Below are 22804 nucleotides of genomic sequence, written 5' to 3' on the forward strand. Positions count from 1 at the left end.
TGTCTGTGATATGTATGACGAGGAGTTTAAAACTTCCCATCTTTTCCACTACTGTACCATCGATGTGGATAGGGGGGTGCTCCCTCTGCCGTTTCATCTACTTTGATTTGTTGACGTTGCTTGTGAGGTTATTTTCCTGACACCACACTTGATGATTGAGTTGGAGGTGTGCATGGCCACGCAGTCATGAGTCATGGGTGAGAAGGGAGTACAGGAGAGGGCTAAGAACGCACCCTTGTGGGGCCCCAATGTTGAGGATCAGCGGGGTGGATATGTTGTTACCTACCCTCACCACCTGGGGGCATCCAGTCAGAAAGTCCAGGACCCAGTTGCACAGGGCGGGGTCGAGACCCAGGGTCTCGAGCTTAATGACGAGTTTGGAGGGTACTATGGTGTTAAATGCTGAGCTGTAGTTGATGAACAGCATTCTTACATAGGAATTCCTCTTGTCCAGATGGGTTAAGGCAGTGTGATTGCGATTGCGTCGTCTGTGGACCTATTGGGGCTGTAAGCAAATTGGAGTGGGTCTAGGGTGTCAGGTAGGGTGGAGGTGATATGATCCTTGACTAGTCTCTCAAAGCACTTCATGATGACGGAAGTGAGTGCTATGGGGTGATAGTCATTTAGCTCAGTTGCCTTAGCTTTCTTGGGAACAGGAACAATGGTGTCCCTCTTGAAGCATGTAGGAACAGTAGACTGGGATAAGGATTGATTGAATATGTCTGTAAACACACCAGCCAGCTGATCAGTGCATGCTCTGAGGATGCAGCTAGGGATGCCGTCTGGGCCGGCAGCCTTGCGAGGTTTAACACGTTTAAATGTTTTACTCATGTTGGCTGCGGTGAAGGAGAGTCCGCAGGTTTTGGCTTGCCATGCTCCACTTGTCCTTCAGATAAGGATGTAACTGAAAATGTTGTGTTGTTTGATGCAAGAAACCACTTTACAAAATAAAATGTATTATTATTCCCATGCCATTATTACAGAGAATCAGACAAATTATGCTACACTCTGCCTATTGGCTACTTATATGCCTATTGGCTACTTAGCTTATTCAAGACCATCTCAAAACACAACACTTCCCCTTTAAGACTTAAATAAGCTCTTTACCTGACTTGCTTCTCAAAGATGGCTAGAAAGGCAAACATTTTGGGCTCTTGTTGGAGGAAACCACTCACCCAGTGTTGCTATAACTGGGCTAATAACTCACTAACTAGCAAAGAATATGAACAATTGTGCACACGTGGCTACATGCAGCTCTCACTTTGATCTCAAAACAAGCACATCTACTCATGACCACTCATACTGTTGCCTAAACACAGTTCAGTTCCACATATGCCACTGGCTATTGGCCTACTGCAGCTCTGATTGGTTACGGTGCACCTGTCTGTTTAGAGTATAGGCCGGAGTTGTGCATGTCAATGCAATAGAATCATACTCCAATGTGCTCTGCCTACAGTAAAATCTATTTCACACTTCGTTTTCCATACCATGTCTTGGATAGTTTATTTTGTTTCATTATGCTACATTGAAAGTGACTAATATTGCGTTGATTCGAGCACAATTCCCACAGCAGAGCGAAATGTTGATAGTGTTAACTAAAGGGGTAAAATCTAGAAGTTGAGTGAAGTTCAATCTAGTGCTTTTCTGCCCGGGCTGATATTGAGTCTGTGCAGCAGCAGTCTGAGGGGAGCTGTGTGAGCAGCTTAGAGGGAACATTGACTGTAGGTTATATAAAATACATGTTTTCTGTATTGATGGCTGATGTGCCCAGGTTTCTAGAATAAGAGAACTCGTTCCCTGCTGTTATTTGAAGCTAGTGTGAAGACGTGAACTATGTCTTGTATTGGTGTCTGTTCAGGATGCAGTAGGTGAATGGTCTCCTGCTATATGTTAGTTCAGGTTTGTGTGTCTCTGTGGGTTTTCTCAGGTGGGCCTGATAGTTTCTGAGAGCTCCTGCTGGGATGTGGCTGTGAGGTCCACTTGCTCACAGACGGGGAGGGGCAAGAGCAGCCATGAGGGGCTGATAGGAAATCAATAGGATTCAAATGCACAACCACAAAACTCAAAGTGATGATTTGTCTCTGTGTCAAGATGTGAGCTCATATTGAGGGAAAAGGGTAATGTACAGCCCGGGTGTGGTGACCAATGTGCACAGTGTATTGTAGTGTGTTCCCAAGACCTACCGTCACTCTGAATCATGCAGTGTAGAGTGGGAGAACATATCAAATATAATAGAGGAGGTAGAGAGTGAGAGGTGAGAGAGAGAATGACAGGGAAAGACAAAGAGATGTCAAACAGGAAGAGATAATAAGGATAATTTTATTTTATGTCTGGGTTGTTATTTTGCCCTTTTTTCTCTGGAGGTTTACATTGTGATGACAGTTTTTGCCTTTCAACATTGTGGCTTTATAGTTGATTTTAAATCAGGTGCTATGCAGAATACCAAGTGCTTTGCTACACATTGAAATGTCTTTAGTTGCTGCAGGTGCTTTGATATATGTTGAGTTTTATTCGCTGTACGCTAGTGTTCCCCAAGTGTTCATTTATTTGTCCACCCAAGTTTTCAGAGCAACATTTTTTGTTGCACCTAAAAGACTAAAATCACCAGGAAATCATGTATTCTACTGATGGTGGAAAAATCTATCCAGTTACATATCGCAATATTCGTTTTGACGATAGATTGCAATATTAGTTTTGACAATATCGCAATATTAGTTTTGCACTATTCGGCAGTACCTGCACCAAAACGCCAGTATTTTTAGTTCATAGCTTGTTCTCCATCTTCTATTTAAATAGTGAAGCATTTTGTTTTCATCACATTTATTTCCATGACTGATCAAAACACTTCTCAGGGATCTCTCTTGTTCCTCTGCAGCAGACATATGGTGAGCGATATGTTTGGAACATCGAACCGCAAAAAAATCACATTATCAAATCGCAAACATTTCGTATCGGCACCTAAGTATCATGTTAATATTGTGTTGTGAAGAACCTGGCAATTCCCAGCCCTAAAGTATTCCAACGCATAAATAGAGAGACACATGTGATCGTATCCAAATGTAATCAATGTTTCCAATGATTATGTTTTTGTCAAATATTAAATATGTTTGGACTTCTTGCGGTCAATGTGCAGTGTACAAATGATTTATAACTATGTTCCAGCCCCCTGACCATCTGCTCAAGAAAAGATCGGTCCACAGCTGAATGTAATTGGGGACCCATGATGTACACTATAGTGAGGGGGATGCTTTATGATGTCATAGAACACAACAGAAGAATCGACATCCAGATATTTTACACACAGAATCCTGCTTGTGTACAAGGCATCACATTCACAAGGTTTCTTTGCAGTGTGCTGATGACTGCTGAGGTTCCCTGAGGTCTTAGAGGGGAGGAGTGGGCTTGGAGAGGAGGAGGGGGCAGGCAGCCCCCTGTAGTCTGGGCTGCTACCTGCTGGCACAGAGCCCTAGTAAAGTGCACTCAGACGCATTTTTCCTGTCTGCAGGGGCCATGCCAGCACTGGCTAATCCAGCGTGACCTTTTTATGTGCCATGCATGTTGCAATGAACAAAAACAATCTGACAGGCCCAGGGGAGCCTCGCCCTCAGCACTGTGGAGGCTTGGTTTAGCTTTATTAGCACCCACTCAAGCTGTCTGTGGAGGTTGTGGATTAGCATTAGCCTAGCACTAAGGCTGGCTGTGGGGGTATGGGTAAGCATTAGCCTAGCGCTAAGGCTGGCTGTGGGGGTGTGGGTAAGCATTAGCCGAGTACTTAGGGCTGTGGGGGTTTGGGTAAGGGTTATCTAAGCACCGCAGTTTGCAAGCTAGGGATCGCAACCCCATGTGTGGTCGCCTGATATGAAAATGGGGTCACGGGAGAATTTTAAAAATCCTGAAGAAAAAATACATGTACATATACACAGTGCCTTGCAAAAGTATTCATCCCCCTTGGCATTTTTCATATTTTGTTGCATTACAACCTGTAATTTAAATGGATTTTTATTTGAATTTCATGTAATGGACATACACAAAATAGTCCAAATTGGTGAAGTGAAATTTAAAAAATAAGTTGTTAAAAAAAAAAGGAAAGTGGTGCGTGCATATGTATTCACCCCCTTTGGAATGAAGCCCCTAAATAAGATCTGGTGCAACCTTCAGAAGTCACATAATTAGTTCAATAAAGTCCACTTGTGTGCAATTGAAGTGTCACATGATCGGTCATATGATCTCAGTATATATACACCTATTCTGAAAGTTGTGGAGAAGTACAGATCAGGGTTGGGTTCTAAAAAAAATATCTGAACCTTCGAACATCCCACAGAGCACAATTAAATCCATTATTAAAAAATGGAAAGAATATGGCACCACAACAAACCTGCCAAGAGGGGGCCGCCCACCATATCTCCTGGACCAGGCAAGGAAGGTATTAATCAGAGGCAACAAAGAGACCAAATATAACCCTGAAGGAGCTGCAAAGCTCCACAGCGGAGATTAGAGTATCTGTCCATAAAACCACTTTAAGCCGTACACTCCACAGAGCTGGGCTTTACGGAAGAGTGGCCAGAAAAAAAGCCACCGCTTAAAGAAAGGAATAAGAAAACAAGCGTGGTGTTCGCCAAAAGGCATGTGGGAGACTCCCCAAACATATGGAAGAAGGTACTCCAGTCAGATTAGACTAAAATGTAGCTTTTTAGCCATCAAGAAAAACACTATGTCTGGCGCAAACCCAACACCTCTCATCACCCCGAGAACACCACCCCGAGAACACCATGTTTTTCATCGGCAGGGACTGGGAAACTGGTCAGAATTGAAGGAATGATGGAAGGCACTAAATAAAGGGGAATTCTTGAGGGAAAACAGTTTGTCTTCCAGAGATTTGAGACTGGGACGGAGATTCACCTTCCAGCAGGACAATGACCCTAATTATACTGCTAAAGCAGCACTTGAGTGGTTTAAGGGGAAACATTTAAATGTCTTGAAATGGCCTAGTCAAAGCCCAGACCTCAATCCAATTGAGAATCTGTGGTATGACTTAAAGATTGCTGTACACCAGCGGAACCCATCCAACTTGAAGGAGCTGGAGCAGTTTTGCCTTGAAGAATGGGCAAAAATTCCATTGGCTAGATGTGCCAAGCTTATAGAGACATACCCCAAGAGACTTGCAGCTGTAATAGCTGCAAAATGTGGCTCCCGAGTGGCGCATCAGTCTAAGGCACTGCATCTCAGTGCTACAGGTGTCACAACAGACACCCTGTTTCGAATCCAGGCTGTATCACATCCAGCTCTGATTGGGAGTCCATTGGGCGGAGCACAATTGGCCCAGCATTGTCCGGGTTTGGCTGGAGTAGGCCGTCATTGTAAATAAGAATTTGTTCTTAACTGACTTGCCTAGTTAAATAAAGGTTAACTAATATATTCTAATATTGTCTTTGTATCTGAAAATTATTGTAATGTGGTTAACCTTAAAAATGTAATTGAAAATTAATCAAATTTCAAAGATACCATTCAACCAGAGTGCCCTTAGATCATGGGAAAGGGCTGCACTTGACCGTTGCACTTGAGTCATTCCCGCGGTGAATGGCTAGGCCCCTACGTTATGAAGCCACACACTATTGCAGTGACTTTGATATTACCGGACGCAATTTATATGGTGAAAACAATGTGTGGGGAGGCAGAGGCACAGAAACTCACATCAATACCTTTGTCAGATAAAACTGATAAATGAAGAATTTGTGGTTTTGCTAGCAATCATGACTGAACGACTCAAAAACTCCACAGCTTATGCTCTGCAAATCGATGTTAGCTGTGAGGGCCGAGATGCCCATGCTTTGACTTATGTTCGCTGTATATGTCGGGGGATGTTATTCACAAGGACATATTGTTCTGTCTCACGATTCCGGAGCATGAAACGGCACAGGGGATGTTCAGTGTGCTGAGTGGCTAAATTGATGAAAAACAGATTCCATGGGATCGAATGGTGGGCTTTTGCACAGATGGGTCTCCATCTATGGCGGGACGGCAGGCAGGCCTCTGCACTCTTGTTATTAATATGTCTCCTTCTGCGATATGGATGCATTGTATGATACACCAATAGCAATTGGTGGCAAAAGAGCTGAGCACAGAACTCTGAGAAATACTGCAGCAGGTAACTTTGATTGTAAACTACATCAAACCACATCTACTGTGCACACACCTGTTCACAAAACTATTTGGAGATTTAAGATCAGAGCATGACAATGGTCTATTTCACACCGAGGCTTGGTGGTTATCGAGAGGAACTGTTGTCATTCACAATCTGTTTGACTGTGATCCTTGCTCAGTTGACATGCCGGTAGGTGAAATTGAACAGCTGATTGAGCTGTCATGTGACCAATTGTATTCACGGGTCACTATGGAGGAGTTTTGGTTCCTGACTCAAAGGGAATACCCTGCCATCTCCCTCTGAGCAATTAATGCCACGTTCACGACAACTGGGAACTCGGAAATCTCAGACTTCCGACTTTAGTGCGTTTAAAGCAACTGGGAACTCTGAAGAAGATTAGCAAAGACTGGGAAAAATAGTTTTGAACGGTCATCCAACTTGGAATTGCAACTTGGGAACTCAGGTCTCTTTCTAGGACTCTGACTTTCCGAACTGAAGCTCACTGATGTCATGATTTGACCTCCTACTTTTCCAAGGTCCCAGTTGTCTTGAAAGCAGAATAAAACCAACGATACCCTTCGTCGGCTCATACAATATATGTGTGAAGCTGGATTCAGTGCTCTCGTCTACCTTAAAACCAAATATAGATCCAGGTTGGGTGTGATAGCGGAGATGTTACTTTTATTCAACGTTTATTTAACTAGGCAAGTCAGTTAAGAACAAATTGGGGTGAAAGAGGAGTGGTTACAATAGAGGAAACCAAGTCTAGATATGTGCTCAGAGAAGAACAGTGAACCGTCTAGCCATACTCCCAAGTTTTTGTGAGGTATTTGTATTTATTATGGATCCCCATTAGCCAGTGCAGCAGCTACTCTTCCTTGGGTCCAGCATAATTAAGGCAGTTTATACAATTTTAAAACATTACAGTACATTCACAGGTTTCACAACCCACTGTGTGCCCTCAGGCCCATACTCCACCACTACCACATATCTACAGTACTAAATCCGTGTGTGTGTGTGTGTGTGTGTGTGTGTGTCTGTGTCTGTGTGTCTGTGTCTGTGTCTGTGTCTGTGTCTGTGTCTGTGTGTGTGTGTGTGTGTGTGTCTGTGTGTGTGTGCCAACGTTTGTGTTGCTTCACAGTCTCCGCTGTTCCATAAGGTGTTTTTTAAATCTAATTTTACTTCTTGCGCCAGTTACTTTATGTGGAATAGAGTTCCATGTAGTAATGGCTCTATGTCACACTGTGTGCCTCCTATAGTCTGTTCTGGACTTGGGGACTGTGAAGAGACCTCTTGTGGCATGTCTTGTGGGGTATGCAACGGTGTCCGAGCTGTGTGCCAGTAGTTTAGACAGACAGCTCAGTGCATTCAACATGTCAATGCCTCTCATAAATAAAAGTAGTGATGAAGTCAATCTCTCCTCCACGTTGAGCTAGGAGAGATTGACATGCATGTTATTAATATTTGCTCTCTGTGTACATCCAAGAGTCAGCTGTGCTGCCCGGTTCTGAGTCAATCGCAAAGTCCTTTTTTGTGGCACCTGACCACACGACTGAACAGTAGTCAAAGTGCGACAAAACTAGGGCCTGTAGGACCTGCCTTGTTGATAGTGTTGTTAAGGCAGAGCATCACTTTATTATAGACAGACTTCTCCCCATCTTAGCTGCTACTACATCAATATGTTTTGACCATGGCAGTTTACAATCTAGTGTTACTCCAAGCAGTTTAGTCTCAACTTGCTCAATTTCCACATTATTTATTACAAGATTTAGTTGAAGTTTAGGGTTTACTGAGTGTTTTGTTCCAAATACAATTCTTTTAATTTTAGAAATATTTAGGGCTAACTTATTCCTTGCCACCCACTCTGAAACTAACTGAAGCTCTTTGTTGAGTGTTGCAGTCATTTCAGTCGCTGTAGTAGCTGACGTGTATAGCGTTGAGTCATCCGCATACATGGAAACTCTGGCTTTACTCAAAGTCAGTGGCATGTAGTTAGTATTTTTTTTTTAAAGCCAGAAAACAGCTTCCCTGGGGAATTCCTGATTCTAACTGGATTATATTTGATAGGCTTCCATTAAAGGACACCCGCTGTGTTCTGATAGACAAGTAACTCTTTATCCACATTGTAGCAGGAGGTGTAAAGCCATAACACACACGTTTTTCCAGCAGCAGACTATGATCAATAATGTCGAAAGCTGCACTGAAGTCTAACAAACAGTCCCCACAATATGTTTATCATCAATTTCTCTCAGCCATTCATCAGTCATTTGTGTAAGTGCAGTGCATGTTGAGTGTCCTTCCCTATAAGCATGGTGAAATTCTGTTGTAAATATGTTTACTGTAAAATAGCATTGTATCTGATCAAACACAATCTGTTCCAGAAGTTTACTAAGGGTTGGTAACAGGCGGATTGGTTGGCTATTTGAGCCAGTAAAGGGGGCTTTACCATTCTTGGGTAATGGAATGACTTTAGCTTCCCTCCAGGCCTGAGGGCACACGCTCTCTATTAGGCTTAAATTAAAGATGTGGCAAATAGGAGTGGCAATATCATCTGCTATTATCCTCAGTAATTTACCATCTAGATTGTCAGACCCTGGAGGCTTGTCATTGTTGATAGACAACAATAATTTGTTCACCTCTTCCGCACTGACTTTACGGAATTCTAAAGTACAATTCTTGTCTTTCACAATTTGGTCCGATATACTTGGATGTGTCGGGTCAGCGTTTGTTGCTGGCATGTCGCCCTAAGTTTGCTTATCTTGCCAATGTAAAAGTCATTAAAGTTGTTTGCTTTGTGATGAATGAGCCATCTGATTCAATAACAGTAACGAAGAGTTGGCTTTTTTTCCCAAAATTCCATTTAAGGTGCCCTGAAACTTTTTCCTATCATTCTTTATATAATTTGTCTTTGTTTCATAGTGTAGTTTATTTGTCTTTTTATTTAGTTTAGTCACATGATTTCTTGATTTGCAGTATGTTTGCCAATCAGTTGGGCTGCCAGACTTAATTACCATACCTTTTGCCTCATCCCTCTCAACCATACAATTTTTAAATTCCTCATAAATCCAAGGGGATTCAACAGTTTTTACAGTCATTTTCTTAATGGGTGTGTGCTTATTAGTAACTGGAATAAGTACTTTCATAAATGTGTCAAATGCAGCATCTGGTTGCTCCTCATTACACACCACCGAGCAACAAATATTCTTCACATCATCAACATATGAATCACTACAAAACTTATTGTATGACCTCTTATACACTATATTAGGCCCAGCCTTTGGAACATTGGTTTCTCTAGATATGGCTACTATATTGTGATCACTACATCCTATGGATTTGGATACTGCTTTAAAGCAAATATCTGTAGCGTTAGAAAAACTGTGATCAATACATGTTGATGATTTAATTCCTGTGCTGTTTGCAACTACCCTGGTAGGTTGACTGACAACCTGATCCAGGTTGCAGACACTGGTTACAGTTAAAAGTTTTTTTCCTGAGTGGGCAGCTTGATGAAAGCCAGTCAATATTTAAATCACCCATAAAACATACTTCTCTGTTTATCACATACATTATCAAGCATTTCACACATATTATCCAGATACTGACTGTTAGCACTTGGTGGTCTATAGCAACTTCCCACAAGAATGGGCTTTAGGTGAGGAAGATGAACCTGTAGCCATATTACTTCAACAGTATTTAACATTAGATCGTCTCTGAGCTTTACAGGAATGCGGTCCTTCATATAGACTGCAACACCGCCTCTGTTGACATTTCTGTCTTTTCGGTAGATGTTATAACCTTCTATTGCTACCACTGTATCATCAAATGTATTATCTAAGTGAGTTTCAGAGATAGTCAGAATATGAATGTCATCTGTTACAAGCAAGTTATTAACTTCATGGACCTTGTTTCTTAGGCTGCATATGTTAATATGGGCTATTTTTAGCACTTATCTGGGTTGCTTGATTGTTTTTAATGCTTTACTGGGAAGCTTGTCAGAGGTAGACTTACTCATGCTATTTACATTGGAGCTGATAGTGCAGGGTGAGCTGCATAAAGTGGTCTTCCTACTATTGCACACCGTCTCAGTGCTAACAGTGTAACTCTGGTTTATAGGCTCATGATTACTGCTTACAATAGCTGTAGGATAAACAGATGTATTCGGTGCAATTAGGGGTACATAAATTAAATTACTTACATTGTGTTTGCCAATGCCCCTAAGATCATGTACATTTGATGCAGAATTATGACGACTCATTGTCACAATGGTGACTGAGCTGGTCTTGGATCATTTACCAGTCATTGTTTCAACACAGCCTTGAAATGCGTGGATGGACTCCGTCATTCCTGTAGAGCATCTTCTGTTCACAGAAGGTGTCAAAGTTATTAATAAAAGTGACTCCAGCAGAGCTACAATAGTCTTTTAGCCAGATGTGTAATGCCAGCAGTCTGCTGAATCTTTCACACCCGCGGCCCAACAATGGTACTGGACCTGAAATTATTGGCCGTTTTTTGAAGTCTTTTAATGCTAAAATCAGTTCTTTAAAATCAATTTTCAAATGTTCCGAGCTAGCCCTCCCGGCATCTGTGGTAGAACAGTCAGAAGCAGCCTTGAGGTGACTCCCTCAAGCGCTAAACACTCAGAGGTAGTTATCACACCGGAGGGGAGAGGGGCATTCTTCTTACCAAACCACATGACCTTTGTTTTGGAGGTGTTCAGAACAAGTTTAAGGGCAGAGAATGCTTGTTGGACAACTAAGAAAGCTTTGTTGTAGAGCGTTTAACACAAAATCCGGGGAGGGACCAGCTGAGTTTAAGACTGTATCATCTGCACATAAATCGATGAGAGAGCTTCCTACTGCCTGAGCTATGTTGTTGATGTAAATTGATAAGAGCGTGGGGCCTAGGATCGAGCCTTGGGGTACTCCCTTGGTGACAGGCACTGGCTGAGACAGCAGATGTTCTGACTTTGCACACTGCACTTTTTTAGAGAGGTTGTTAGCAAAACAGGCCAAAGACCCCTCAGAGACACCAATACTCCAGAGCCGGCCCACAAGAATGGAATGGTCTACCATAACAAAATCTTTGGCCAAGTCAATAAAAATAGCAACACAACATTGCTTAGAATCAAGGGAAATGGTGACATAATTGAGGATCTTTAAGGTTGCAGTGACACATCCATAACCTGAGTGGAAACCAGATTGCATACCAGAGAGAATACTATACACATCAAGAAAGTCAGTCGATTGATTATTGACAAGTTTTTACAACACTTTTGATTAACAGGGCAACATAGAAATTGCCCTATAACAGTTAGGATCAGCTTGATCTCCTCCTTTAAATAAAGGATGCACCACCGTGGCTGCCTTCCAAGCAATGGGAACCTCCCTAGAAAGGAGAGACAGGTTAAAAGGGTCAGAGATATAGGCTTGGCAATAATAGGGGCAGCAACCTTAAAGAAGAAAGGGTCTAAACCATCTGACATATCAGTGTGGATGACGGATCACCACCTCAAGCTGAACCTCGGCAAGACGGAGCTGCTCTTCCTCCCGGGGAAGGACTGCCCGTTCCATGATTTCGCCATCACGGTTGACAACTCCATTGTGTCCTCCTCCCAGAGCGCTAAGAACCTTGGCGTGATCCTGGACAACACCCTGTCGTTCTCAACTAACATCAAGGCGGTGGCCCGTTCCTGTAGGTTCATGCTCTACAACATCCGCAGAGTACGACCCTGCCTCACACAGGAAGCGGCGCAGGTCCTAATCCAGGCACTTGTCATCTCCCGTCTGGATTACTGCAACTCGCTGTTGGCTGGGCTCCCTGCCTGTGCCATTAAACCCCTAAAACTCATCCAGAACGCCGCAGCCCGTCTGGTGTTCAACCTTCCCAAGTTCTCTCACGTCACCCCGCTCCTCCGCTCTCTCCACTGGCTTCCAGTTGAAGCTCGCATCCGCTACAAGACCATGGTGCTTGCCTACGGAGCTGTGAGGGGAACGGCACCTCAGTACCTCCAGGCTCTGATCAGGCCCTACACCCAAACAAGGGCACTGCGTTCATCCACCTCTGGCCTGCTCGCCTCCCTACCACTGAGGAAGTACAGTTCCCGCTCAGCCCAGTCAAAACTGTTCGCTGCTCTGGCTCCCCAATGGTGGAACACACTCCCTCACGACGCCAGGACAGCGGAGTCAATCACCACCTTCCGGAGACACCTGAAACCCCACCTCTTTAAGGAATACCTAGGATAGGATAAAGTAATCCTTCTCACCTCCCCCCCCCTTAAAAGATTTAGATGCACTATTGTAAAGTGGCTGTTCCACTGGATGTCATAAGGTGAATGCACCAATTTGTAAGTCGCTCTGGATAAGAGCGTCTGCTAAATGACTTAAATGTAATCTGATCCAGATGTTTTTTTGGGGATAAAGTTTAAGGAGCTCCTTTAGCACCTTGGACTCAGTGACCGTCTGCAGGGAGAAACTTTGTAGCTGGGCAGGGGAAAAAGAGGGAGGATCATCGAGGCTTGTTACATTAAAAGGGGTGTGAGGTGAGAAAATGTTGGAAGGGCAAAGAGGCATGGCTGAGTCAAATGGAATTCTGATCCAACAATCCAGGCTGTATCACATCCGGCCGTGATTGGGAGTCCCATAGGGCTGCTCACTATTAACTCAGTGTCGTCCGGGTTTGGCCGGGGTAGACCGTCAGTATAACTAAGAATTTGTTCTTAACTGACCTGCCTAGTTAAATAAAGGTTAAATAAAAAATATATATATAAAAAAAATCAACAAGGAGCTATTTCAAAGTTTAATGCAAAAAAAAACCCAGCAAATTAAATAGTTTGGGGATAGACTTGGTGGAGACAACTGAGCACCGAAGGTGTTACTTGGTAAAGATTGCCACTCCACCACCTTTGGGAGATCTGTCTTTAAAAAAAAATGGTCATAACCAGAAATGTTAACATCAGTGTTCAAAACACTCTTTCTTAACCACGTCTCAGTAATAACCAACACGTCTGGATTGGAGCTGTGAACCCACACTTTTGATCAATTTTAGGTAATAAGCTTCTAGTGTTAAACGGCAGAAAACCCAGGCTTTTATGAGAGCATAAATCAGTGAAGCAGATAACAAGGCACAAGTCAGAATTGTGGCTATCAATAGTAGATGGGCCAGGGTGTACATGCACATTTCCAGATATCATCAGCAGTAATAAAATTAAGGCACGGCTGAGGACAGGGAGAGCTCTGCAATGGTGATTTATGACAATTGAATGTGCATTAGATGTCAACAAGATCATATTGTACAGCAATTTCATCAGGTAACATGACTACAAAGCCGGTGAGAGGTGGTTAGAATAGGATGGGAGACCAAGAGTCCGTGTAACCAGTAGAGTCAGAATCCCGAGTGTGGGAACAAACAGTCTGTCCCACAGTTGGGTAAACAACCAAGTTCATAGTCAACAAAGCATGCAGGAGTCATGAGGCAAATAGCATAGAGCACAATAACAAAAATATAACGACTTGGGGCTAGTCATTGTAAGTTCAGAGTAATAAAGATGAGATGTGCACTGTTGACCAGGCCCACGACGCGACATGCATCAAGCACACCCATCTCATTAGTGGTGATGAGATAAGATATATTATGTCAGACTAATTTGCAACTGACTGTCATAGCCCAAAATAAAAAAGTAAACATTGGTTGTTAATTCCATAATTTTTGGGGTAAGCATTAGCCTAGTACTAAGGCTGGCTGTGGGGGTTTGGGTAAGCATTAGCCTAGCACTTAGGGCTATGGGGGTTTGGGTAAGCATTAGCCTAGCGCCAAGTCTAACTGTGGGGGTTTGGGTTAGCATAAGGATAATTTAGCGCTCATGTATAATATTATAATGCCTCAGGATGAAAACCTCTCTGGACTCTACAGGATCTTTGAATCTTAATCGAATGATCAAGATCATGGTGGCAATTTGCTATCAATTTGATTAACTGCACACTATGTCCCAGAATAATTATTGTATTCAATCTATTAACCCTTCTTCTCCTCAATCTAATGTTACTCCTATTTTGTATTTGTATTTGTATTTATTAGGGATCCCCATCTGTTGCCAAGGCAGCAGCTACTCTTCCTAGTGTCAAAACACATTAAGGCACTTACATTACATAAAACAAAAGATTAAACCGTAGGGGCATACACACCCTAGGCCCAGGGGTACACTACCCTCCATTTATCACGTCCATGCATGACTGCTCTCTATACACGACTTAACAAGGCTGATCTGTAATAAACAGGTGCTTACCAGCAGTAATCATTCATCATCATGTGTTGCTGCTTTTTACGACCCATGCTGTTATCTTTTCATCTGATTGCCCTATAGGTGAGCCTTTAATGTGGATAGTTATATGCTCCTCATTTACATATGAGCTTAGCTGGGGTCTCCGGGGAGGCCTTTTGATGCTGTGGGAGGAAGAGAGGAGAGGGGAGGGGCCGAGGGGAGGCGATGATGGGGACGGTACAGCTCCTCCACTGACTGTTTTCGCCTTTTATGTGATTTTATGTTGCTGCTATACTTCACCTGATAAAAGCAGTGTATTGAGATTCATGTTTGTAAACATTACACTATCTATGGATGTTGTTCTGTTGTTGCCTTGTGGAGACTCCCTGCCTCCCTGCCTACCACCCGTTCCTTAATGTCTACACAAATAAAGTGGATACAGTAGCACAATAAACATGCTCCGGTCTACTGAAGGTTTCTTCGTCTTTACCATATAAGCAAAATCCTTTTGTTTGTTGTCTGCTTGTTTTCTCAGCCAATTACTTCTGTGTCCTTTCTCTGGGAAAGTTGTGTTATTACAGAGACAGTACAAAGGAGAACGTGTCACTTATGTCAGAAGAGATAAAATGCTGAACAAGCTGTGAGATTGGGATATAACAGAATGTTTGTGTGATGTGAGATAAGGAACCTAAACTACAGCTGCATTCTGTTTTTATGAGGCATTGTATTGTGTTTTCTACGTTTTGGCTGGCTAGTGGGAAAGCTGCAATTCTGCCTACTTTTGTCCTATTTAGCTCCACTCATAGAACAACTTTGTTTAGCTTTATTCAGATGACATTCGCCAAGATGGAAATTAATCCGTATTTGTACCCCAGGTCCAGCTGGGTTGATTACATCATGCTAATTTGAGGGCCGAGGGGTTAGTGTTACATGTCACCACATAACATACAGTTTTGCACAATGACCCTGACCCTAACAAAACCTTTACCATGTCCACTTCTTCTCTGTGTCTCCTCCAGGGTATTAGCAGTCTGTTCAGCTCTCTGAAGGTGGTGCGCCTGCTGCGTCTGGGCCGGGTGGCCCGTAAACTGGACCACTATCTGGAGTATGGAGCAGCTGTATTGGTCCTACTGGTGTGTGTGTTTGGCCTGGTGGCCCACTGGCTGGCCTGCATCTGGTACAGCATTGGCGACTACGAGGTCATTGACGAGGTCACCAACACTATCAAGACGGACAGCTGGCTCTACCAGTTAGCCATCAACCTCGGCTCGCCGTATTGCTACAATGCCAGCGGCTCAGGCCAATGGGAGGGTGGCCCCGGGAAAGACTCTCTGTACATCACGTCTCTTTACTTCACCATGACCAGCCTGACCACCATCGGGTTCGGCAACATTGCCCCCACCACGGATGGAGAGAAGATCTTCTCTGTGGCCATGATGATGGTCGGCTGTAAGTAACTGGGCTTGGTTGTTTTCCCTTCTCCATGGTGTTGGATGGTTGGGTTGGTTGGTTGGCTAGCTGGTTGGTTGGATGATTGGTTGGATGGCTAGCTGGTTGGTTCATTGGTTGGTTGGATGGATGGATGGATGGTTGATTGGCTGGTTAGTTGATTAGTTGGCTGGATGGGCAGCAGTTCCAGGGAGATTGCTGATAGTACAGAGTGATGATGGAGAGAATAGATCTCCACGATTACGATAGCAAGTAATGATGACACGTTGATGATTAATGACACACAATACTCCCCATCGTCTGTCAGCATAATCTTGGGTGGCAATCTGAGCAACAAAGAGAGAGATGAGGATAGGCTGCTCTCAGATAGAGCGAGAGAAACATACTGTAGAGAATGCTTTGCTCCACTGCTGTAAACAGATCTGATGGTATTTGGGTCTCCTCTATCTGTCAGCTCTGCAAGTCCTCTGGGCTGTCCTGTCCTGTCCTGTCCTGTGATAGTCAGGGGCTCACACTGTGTCAGTCTGATTCTGTAGACTGTCAGAGCCAGGCTAGCCAATAAACAACAGAGCAAAATGATCTGTTTCCCTCTGAGTTGTCTGGGCATAGCTGATAGTGTTGGCATGGCGTGCCACTGTGCCACAGCCACCTAGCACACAAAACAGACAACATTGTGTCGTTTTTGTTTTGGACCCATGTGAGTGTAGTAGTGGAGCTGAACAGAGATAAGATTGGTTCAGCAGCCCCAGTCAGAGGAGCTCGCTCAGTGAAGTGATCACAGGCTTATTAATTGGCACCTTTTCCCATTACTCTGAATAAGGCCATTCTTACCTCCTCCTCCTCCCCCTCCCACCTCTTTCTCTGGCTGTCAGAAATCACCTTTAGATTAATTATCCACTTAGCTATCAGGAGCTGATTGGAGGGTGAGTTGTACACATTGTATTAACATGCATGTACACGCACACACTTACATGACAAGCAATGCACATGTTAGCACCTACATACACTTTTGCAAACATTATGCTATTACTCATATACTGTATGCACATGAAAAGTTTATTTCCAAAATGCTATATCAAACCATTTTTTTTACTTTGTAATTTCTCATCAGAAATTAGAATTTTTTTATTCATGGATTTTTAATGTGTTCTTTTGCAAAACACTATATATCCACTGTTTAGCCGGAATTTAATGTTTGTATCCTGTATTTTTGACTGTGATATGTGGTTAGCTCGCCTAGCTATCTTAAGATGAATGCACTTACTGTAAGTAACTATGGATAAGAGAATCTGCTAAATTGCAAAAATGTCAAACGTAAATATTTTACATACAGATTTCATATTACTGTATTGACTTATCTGACTGTATAAAACCTCTCAGTACTACTTGTTTCTCTGAGAGTGAGGCGGATATACAGCATTTAGCAAAACAACATGATCATTTGTCTCTCTGAAGTGAAATCACCAAGTGATAGATTTTAAATAAATACATGTCTGTCATTGAACAACCGCATGCCATGATTAGATAGTGAACAACCGCATGCCATGATTAGATAGTGAACAACCCCATGCCATGATTAGATAGTGAACAACCCCATGCCATGATTAGATAGTGAACAACCCCATGCCATGATTAGATAGTGAACAACCCCATGCCATGATTAGATAGTGAACAACCCCATGCCATGATTAGATAGTGAACAACCCCATGCCATGATTAGATAGTGAACAACCCCATGCCATGATTAGATAGTGAACAACCCCATGCCATGATTAGATAGTGAACAACCCCATGCCATGATTAGATAGTGAACAACCCCATGCCATGATTAGATAGTGAACAACCCCATGCCATGATTAGATAGTGAACAACCCCATGCCATGATTAGATAGTGAACAACCCCATGCCATGATTAGATAGTGAAAAAGCACACCAATCTCTTTCATAATTATTCCTCACAAGTCCAAAAACGAACAGCTTAAATAAATAGTACCTGCAAAACACCAGTCTCAACATCAACGGTGAAGAGGCTGTTGAAGCTGGCCTCCTCGGCAGAATTGCAAAGAAAAAGCCATATCTTAGACTGGACAATAAAGAGAAAAAGATTAAGATGGGCAAAATAACGCTGACACTGGACCGAGGAACTCTCCCTAGAAGGCCAGCATCCCAGAGTTGCCTCTTCACTGTTCACGTTGAGACTGGTGTTTTGCGGGTACTATTTAATGAAGCTGCCAGTTGAGGACTTGTGAAGCGTCTGTTTCTCAAACTAGACACTCTAATGTACTTGTCCTCTTGCTCAGTTGTGCACCGTGGCCTCCCACTCCTCTTTCTATTCTGGTTAGAGCCAGTTTACACTGTTCTGTGACGGGAGTAGTACACGTTGTATGAGATCTTCAGTTTCTTTTTTGTACGAGATCTTCAGTTTCTTGGCAATTTCACGCGTGGAATAGCCTTCATTTCTCAGAACAAGAATAGACTGACGAGTTTCAGAAGAAAGTTCTTTGTTTCTGGCCATTTTGAGACTGTAAATTAACCCACAAATGCTGATGCTACAGATACTCAACTAGTCTAAAGAAGGACAGTTTTATTGCTTCTTTAATCAGCACATCCATAATTGCAAAAGGGTTTTCTAATGCTAAATTACCCTTTTAAAATTATAAACATGGATTTGCTAACACAACGCGCTATTAGAACACAGGAGTGATGGTTGAGGATACTGGGCCTCTGTACGCCTATGTAGATATTACATTAAAAATCAGCCATTTTCAGCTACAATAGTCATTTACAACATTAACAATGTCTACACTGTATTTCTGATCAATTTGATGTTATTGTAAGGGACAAAAATATTAGCTTTTCTTTCAAAAACAAGGACATTTCTAAGTGACCCCAAACTTTTGAACAGTAGTGTACATAATTGCCACTACATCATCTTGAATACATGCCAGTACAACTGTAAATGCACACATTTATATGCATTTGTCAGTTCAGGCACATGCATAAACACACATGCATGCACACGCACACAAATACAGTACAGTTGTGACTACATAAGTTGTAGAGAAATTAAAGCACATTCCAACCTCACTGCTGTCTGTGTTTCTGTGTTGTTGAGGTTTTATTATGAGAGCTAAATCAAAGACATGGATTATTAGTTGACCCTATCCCAGTCACTGGGAATTATGGGAATTACCTGAGCTCAGCTCGTCAGCAGGATGGCAAGGGCGCTGGGCGGAAGGATGGAGTAAAGGACGGCTTCTGCCTGAGGAGCCTGCACTTGATGGCCGAGTCTGTAAAACAGTAGAGACTTCTTCTCCCCAGTGAGTGAGAGAATGAGAGAGGAGACAAGAGAGGCAGAGTGAACTAGAGAGAGGGTTTATTTGAGCAGAATGGCTTCGGCGGATGTAAAAGTGTATTGAAAACCATAACACATGATTGGGGTTGTGTAAGGATCAGGATTAATTCCATCAGTTGCAAAGAGGAAGCTTCAATATCTACTGTTTCTGTGCCATGATGTCCATAGAGCTCAGCAAGCAGATTGACATTTATTTTTTCCCCCAGTCCCCCTCCCCATTTGAGGACCCATTACCCAGTGATCAGCCCAGAGTCAGGCCTGAGAAACAGTGATGGGGCGTGGGTGGAGGAGGTCTGAGGGCGTTGACAGAGAAGCAGCTCGGAGTGTCTCTCCCCCTTGGGCTTTTTAGCTCCCATGCCCTGATTAATGGAAAGAGAGAGGGTTGGAGAGGGGGAAGAAGGATAGAGATTTCAAGGGACAGACACAGAAGCATAAAAATATACACAGTAGGTTGAAGAACAAGTGATGACAAAGAGAGAGAGGGGGGGAGCTGTATTGTCCTGCCTGCCCTGATCCATCCTGCAGTGGAATTGGAGAGCTTTGCTTTCTCTGGCTGCTCTGTCTGCAGGGCGATTAGTCTAATCCATAAAGGGGTGTCGTTCTCTGCACTCTCTGCTCTCTCTCTCTCTCCAGGAGTCCTCTAAACTGACTCATCCGGGTCACTGCTAATCCCACATCAAGTGGCCCAAATCAGGGGAGGCTCAGCCCAAAACCAGCTCCTTTACTTTGGAGGTGACTGCTGTCTGTATCCTGTGTGTGTGTGCACATGCATGTTCAGGTGTGCGAGAGTGTGTGTAGAGGTTCTGTGTGTGGTTGGGTGAGTTTGTTTAGATTCACATTATACAAACGATTTGAAAAGTATTCAGAACCCTTGACTTGTTCCACATATTGTTACGTTACAGCCGTATTCTAAAATGGATTCAATTGTTTTTTTCTCTCATCATTCTACACACAATATCCCATAATGACAAAGCATAGAATTGTTTAGAAAATGTATAAAAAAAACATGTATGGCTCTCATGTGGACTGCTACAGGAAAGGAAGTCCCAGAGTCAACTCTGTTGCAGAGGATAATAAGTTCATTAGAGTTACCACCCTTATAAATTGCAACCCAAAGAAATGCTTCATAGAGTTCAAGTACTAGACACATTTCAACATCAACTTTTCAGAGGAGACTGCGTGAATTAGGCCTTCGTGGTTGAATTGCTGCAAAGAAACCACTACTAAAGGACACCAATAAGAAGAAGAGATTGTCTTGGGCCAAGAAACACGAGCAATTGACATGAGACTGGTGGAAATCTGTCCTTTGGTCTGATGAGTCCAAATTTGAGATTTTTGGTTCCAACCGCCATGTCTTTGTGAGACGCAGAGTAGGTGAACGGATGATCTCCGCATGTGTGGTTCCCACCGTGAAACATGGAAGAGGAGGTGTGGGTGTGCTCTGCTGGTGACACTGTCTGTGATTTATTTAGAATTCAAGGGACACTTAACCAGCATGGCTACCACAGCATTCTGCAGCGATACGCCGTCCCATCTGGTTTGGTGGGACTATCATTTGTTTTTCAACAGGACAATGATCCAACACATCTCCAGGCTGTGTAAGTGCTATTATTTCATAGTTTTGATGTCTTCACTATTATTCTATGATGTAGAAAAGAAAAACCCTTGAATGAGTAGGTGTGTCCAAACTTTTGACTGGTACTGTATATATGCACTAATTGTACAAAACCTTCTCTTTCCATGAAAGACTGACCAGGTGAATCCAGGTGAAAGCTATGATTCATTATTGATGTCACCTATTAAATCAACTGCAATCAGTGTAGATGAAGGGACAGGTTAAAGAAGGATTTTTAATCCTTGAGACAATTGCGACATGGATTGTGTATGTGTACCATTCAGAGCGTGAATGGGCAAGACAAAATATTTAATTGCCCTTTGAATGAGGTATGGTAGTAGGTGCCAGGCGCACTGGTTTGTGTCAAGAACTACAACGCTGCTGTGTTTTTCATGCTCAACAGTTTCCCATGTGTATCAATAATATATATGCCATTTAGCAGACAGTCCACTACCCAAAAGACCTCCAGCCAACTTTACACAACTGTGGGAAGCATTGGGGTCAACATGGGCAGGCATCCCTGTGAAATACTTTCAACACCTTGTAGAGACTCTGGCCCAAAGTTCTGAGGGCAAAAGGGGGGCTGCAACTCAATATTAGAAAGGTGTCTTTAATGTTTTGTACACTCTGTGTATATATACATCGAAATCCTGATGTGGCCCTCGAGCCAAAAACTCTGTCCGGCCCTGAGTTAGAAGGTTTACTCCTCTGCTCTTGAGAGGAGCTGGCTACTGTACCTGTAGACTTTCAGCAATTGCGCTAAGCTAACGATATGCTAATTTACATTATCTCCAAACTGCACACAGAGACATAAATATGGTCATTTGACTCTGGGTAAGTAGGAAAATGACCTAAATTTAAAAATCTCACAGTTTCCCTTTAATCCCCCTGGCATGGTGACCTTGTACTTTCTCTCTAAATGTTTGGGAATATTTCTAGCTGAGGTTTTGCGTCAGAGTTTAGGCTCTCCCTCCTTTTGGAACACAGCATGTAGACCGTGGTTGTGGGGACTTCCTCTATGACTCGTACATCGCAGGGTTAAGTATGGGGTTCCACTGTTAATACGACCGGCCTCATTTGACATGTTGGCATGACAACGGGACTTAGCTCAAGTGTGTGAGTGTGCAAGGGTTATGCAAGTGCTTCGTAAAATAGTTGAACCTCTACTAAACAAAATCACCAGTCTTGCATTACAGTATTATGCCATCCTTAATCAGTAACTCATGAATACCAGTTTCATGTTTGCACTCTCCATGCAAATTACCCAAGGGTTGTATTTGTACTAATTCTGACACCATTTCCATAATTATCACCGTTCTAAATGTCCCTGTGGGCTATCTCCCTGACTCATTCATTTGTGATTCTCATTTTCCATCGACCCAATCTTCCCATGTGAAAAGTCTTGAAACACGGGAAATCAATTTTTTATTATAATTATTTCATTTCTCACAGCGATTTATGCAGGGCTGAACGGGTAGAGTCTGCAGTCTGACTTGCAGTGGGGGATAACTGAATCAAGCAGGTGCCAGGCGTGATGGATTGGACCTCTTAAGTGTAATTGCAGACAGTGTGAGTTGGGGTCTGGCTGCACGTGTCATGAACCTTTATTCATAGCACTGATACAGGATGAACCCACTCACCTGCTCTTCTTTAAGGGTTCCTTTTAGAAGGAACTGTGAATAATGCCTTTAGAAGTAGGATCCTTTAGAAGATGTTCTTCTCAGGTTACACAGCCTACAAAACCCCTCCCAGTCCCTCAGACACCTAACCTGACCCCGAGTTAAATGAAACCTGAATTAATGTCCATGTCTGTAGTTACAGTATCTGATGCTACCAGTATGTAGCCTTGTGCACAGTAAAGTCATCAAATAAATGTGGTGTTTCAGCTTACGTTGCTAGTTTCCACTCGTTACAGTATATACCTACTGGTGTGATCCGTGTGTGAGTGATGAGGGTGAGTGGTCACAGTGTTTACCTAGCCAG

At 43.0% G+C, this 22804-nt stretch overlaps 1 protein-coding gene across 2 annotated transcripts in view; it reads left to right on the forward strand.

Annotated features, from left to right (window-relative positions):
* kcnh5b (potassium voltage-gated channel, subfamily H (eag-related), member 5b) overlaps positions 1-22804 on the forward strand; it is a 99380-nt gene that overhangs the window by 33465 nt on the left and 43111 nt on the right. For both annotated transcript variants that reach the window (XM_035743024.2, XM_035743025.2), the window contains exon 7: positions 15422-15851. In XM_035743024.2, coding sequence (XP_035598917.1) covers positions 15422-15851 — 430 coding nt within the window. The remainder of the gene's footprint in view (positions 1-15421; positions 15852-22804) is intronic.

Source organism: Oncorhynchus keta, chromosome 29 (assembly GCF_023373465.1).
Source record: "Oncorhynchus keta strain PuntledgeMale-10-30-2019 chromosome 29, Oket_V2, whole genome shotgun sequence".
In the NCBI taxonomy this organism is placed as follows: Eukaryota; Metazoa; Chordata; class Actinopteri; order Salmoniformes; family Salmonidae; genus Oncorhynchus; species Oncorhynchus keta.